Source organism: Nanorana parkeri, unplaced genomic scaffold (assembly GCF_000935625.1).
Source record: "Nanorana parkeri isolate BGI_ZX_2015 unplaced genomic scaffold, ASM93562v1 scaffold4702, whole genome shotgun sequence".
Classification (NCBI taxonomy): Eukaryota; Metazoa; Chordata; class Amphibia; order Anura; family Dicroglossidae; genus Nanorana; species Nanorana parkeri.
In genome coordinates, this window is record NW_017310964.1 from 5,197 (window position 1) to 6,360 (window position 1,164).

The 1,164-nt window shown below is 53.1% G+C and overlaps 1 protein-coding gene across 1 annotated transcript in view; it reads right to left on the reverse strand.

The window, feature by feature from the left end:
- Positions 1-774: 774 nt before the first annotated feature.
- LOC108803993 (inactive dipeptidyl peptidase 10-like) overlaps positions 775-1,164 on the reverse strand; it is a gene marked incomplete at its 3' end in the record, with an annotated part of 4,464 nt that continues 4,074 nt past the window's right edge. The window contains exons 2-3 of the mRNA XM_018575766.1: positions 959-997; positions 775-882 (exon numbers count right to left, since the gene is read on the reverse strand). Of these exons, the coding sequence (XP_018431268.1) occupies positions 775-882; positions 959-997 (147 nt within the window). The remainder of the gene's footprint in view (positions 883-958; positions 998-1,164) is intronic.

A 1,164-nucleotide genomic window follows, 5' to 3' on the forward strand; every position in this document is an offset into this window, starting at 1 on the left:
GACCCTAGATACACCCCACAGACCCTAGATACACCCCCACAGAGCCCTATATACACCCCCACAGAGCCTAGATACACCCCTCGAGCCCTATATACACCCCACAGAGCCCTATATACACGCCTCAGACCCTAGATACACCCCTCAGACCCTAGATATAACCCCACAGAGCCCTATATACATCCCACATACCCTATATACACCCCACAGAGTCCTATATACATCCCACATACCCTATATACACCCCTCCGATCCTAGATACACCCCACAGACCCTAGATACACCCCCACAGAGCCCTATATACACCCCTCCGACCCTAGATACACCCCCCGAGCCCTATATACACCCCACAGAGCCCTATATACACGCCTCAGACCCTAGATACACCCCTCCGACCCTAGATACACCCCACAGAGCCCTATATACACCCCACAGAGCCCTAGATACACCCCTCCGACCCTAGATACACCCCTCCGACCCTAGATAAACCCCACAGAGCCCTAAATACACCCCACAGAGCCCTATATACACCCCACAGAACCCTATATACACACCACATACCCTATATACACCCCACAGAGCCCTACATACACCCCACAGAGCCCTATATACACCCCAGAGCCCTATATACACCCCACAGAGCCCTATATACACCCCACAGAGCCCTATATATACCCCACAGAGCCCTATATACACCCCACAGAGCCCTATATACACCCCACAGAGCCCTATATATACCCCACAGAGCCCTACACCCCGCTTAGGGTTAGGACTCACCTGGACACTGAACATGGCGATATGGTGGAACTCTCCTCGGCCGCCCTGCTTTACCGGCACCGTCATGAAGAATTTGGTTCCGTCCTTAGAAAAGACCGGCTCCTCGTTCTGCCGGAAGGTGAGGGGTTAATATCGGGGGTCATTGTACACGCACAGACATGTGGAGACGGATTCGGGTCGTTACCTGTTTGGACAGCCAGACGTCCGACACGACTTCATATTTCTGTAACATACATGTGCAAAAATCACCATTCATTGTATCACACGGCTGTCATTGGTGGATGGGGGTCATGTGACTGCGGCCTGGCGATGAATGCGATACAACGTCCCGTTATCTGGAGGCGCGGGGGGACCGCATACACACATGTCATCACAGGACCGCATACACAC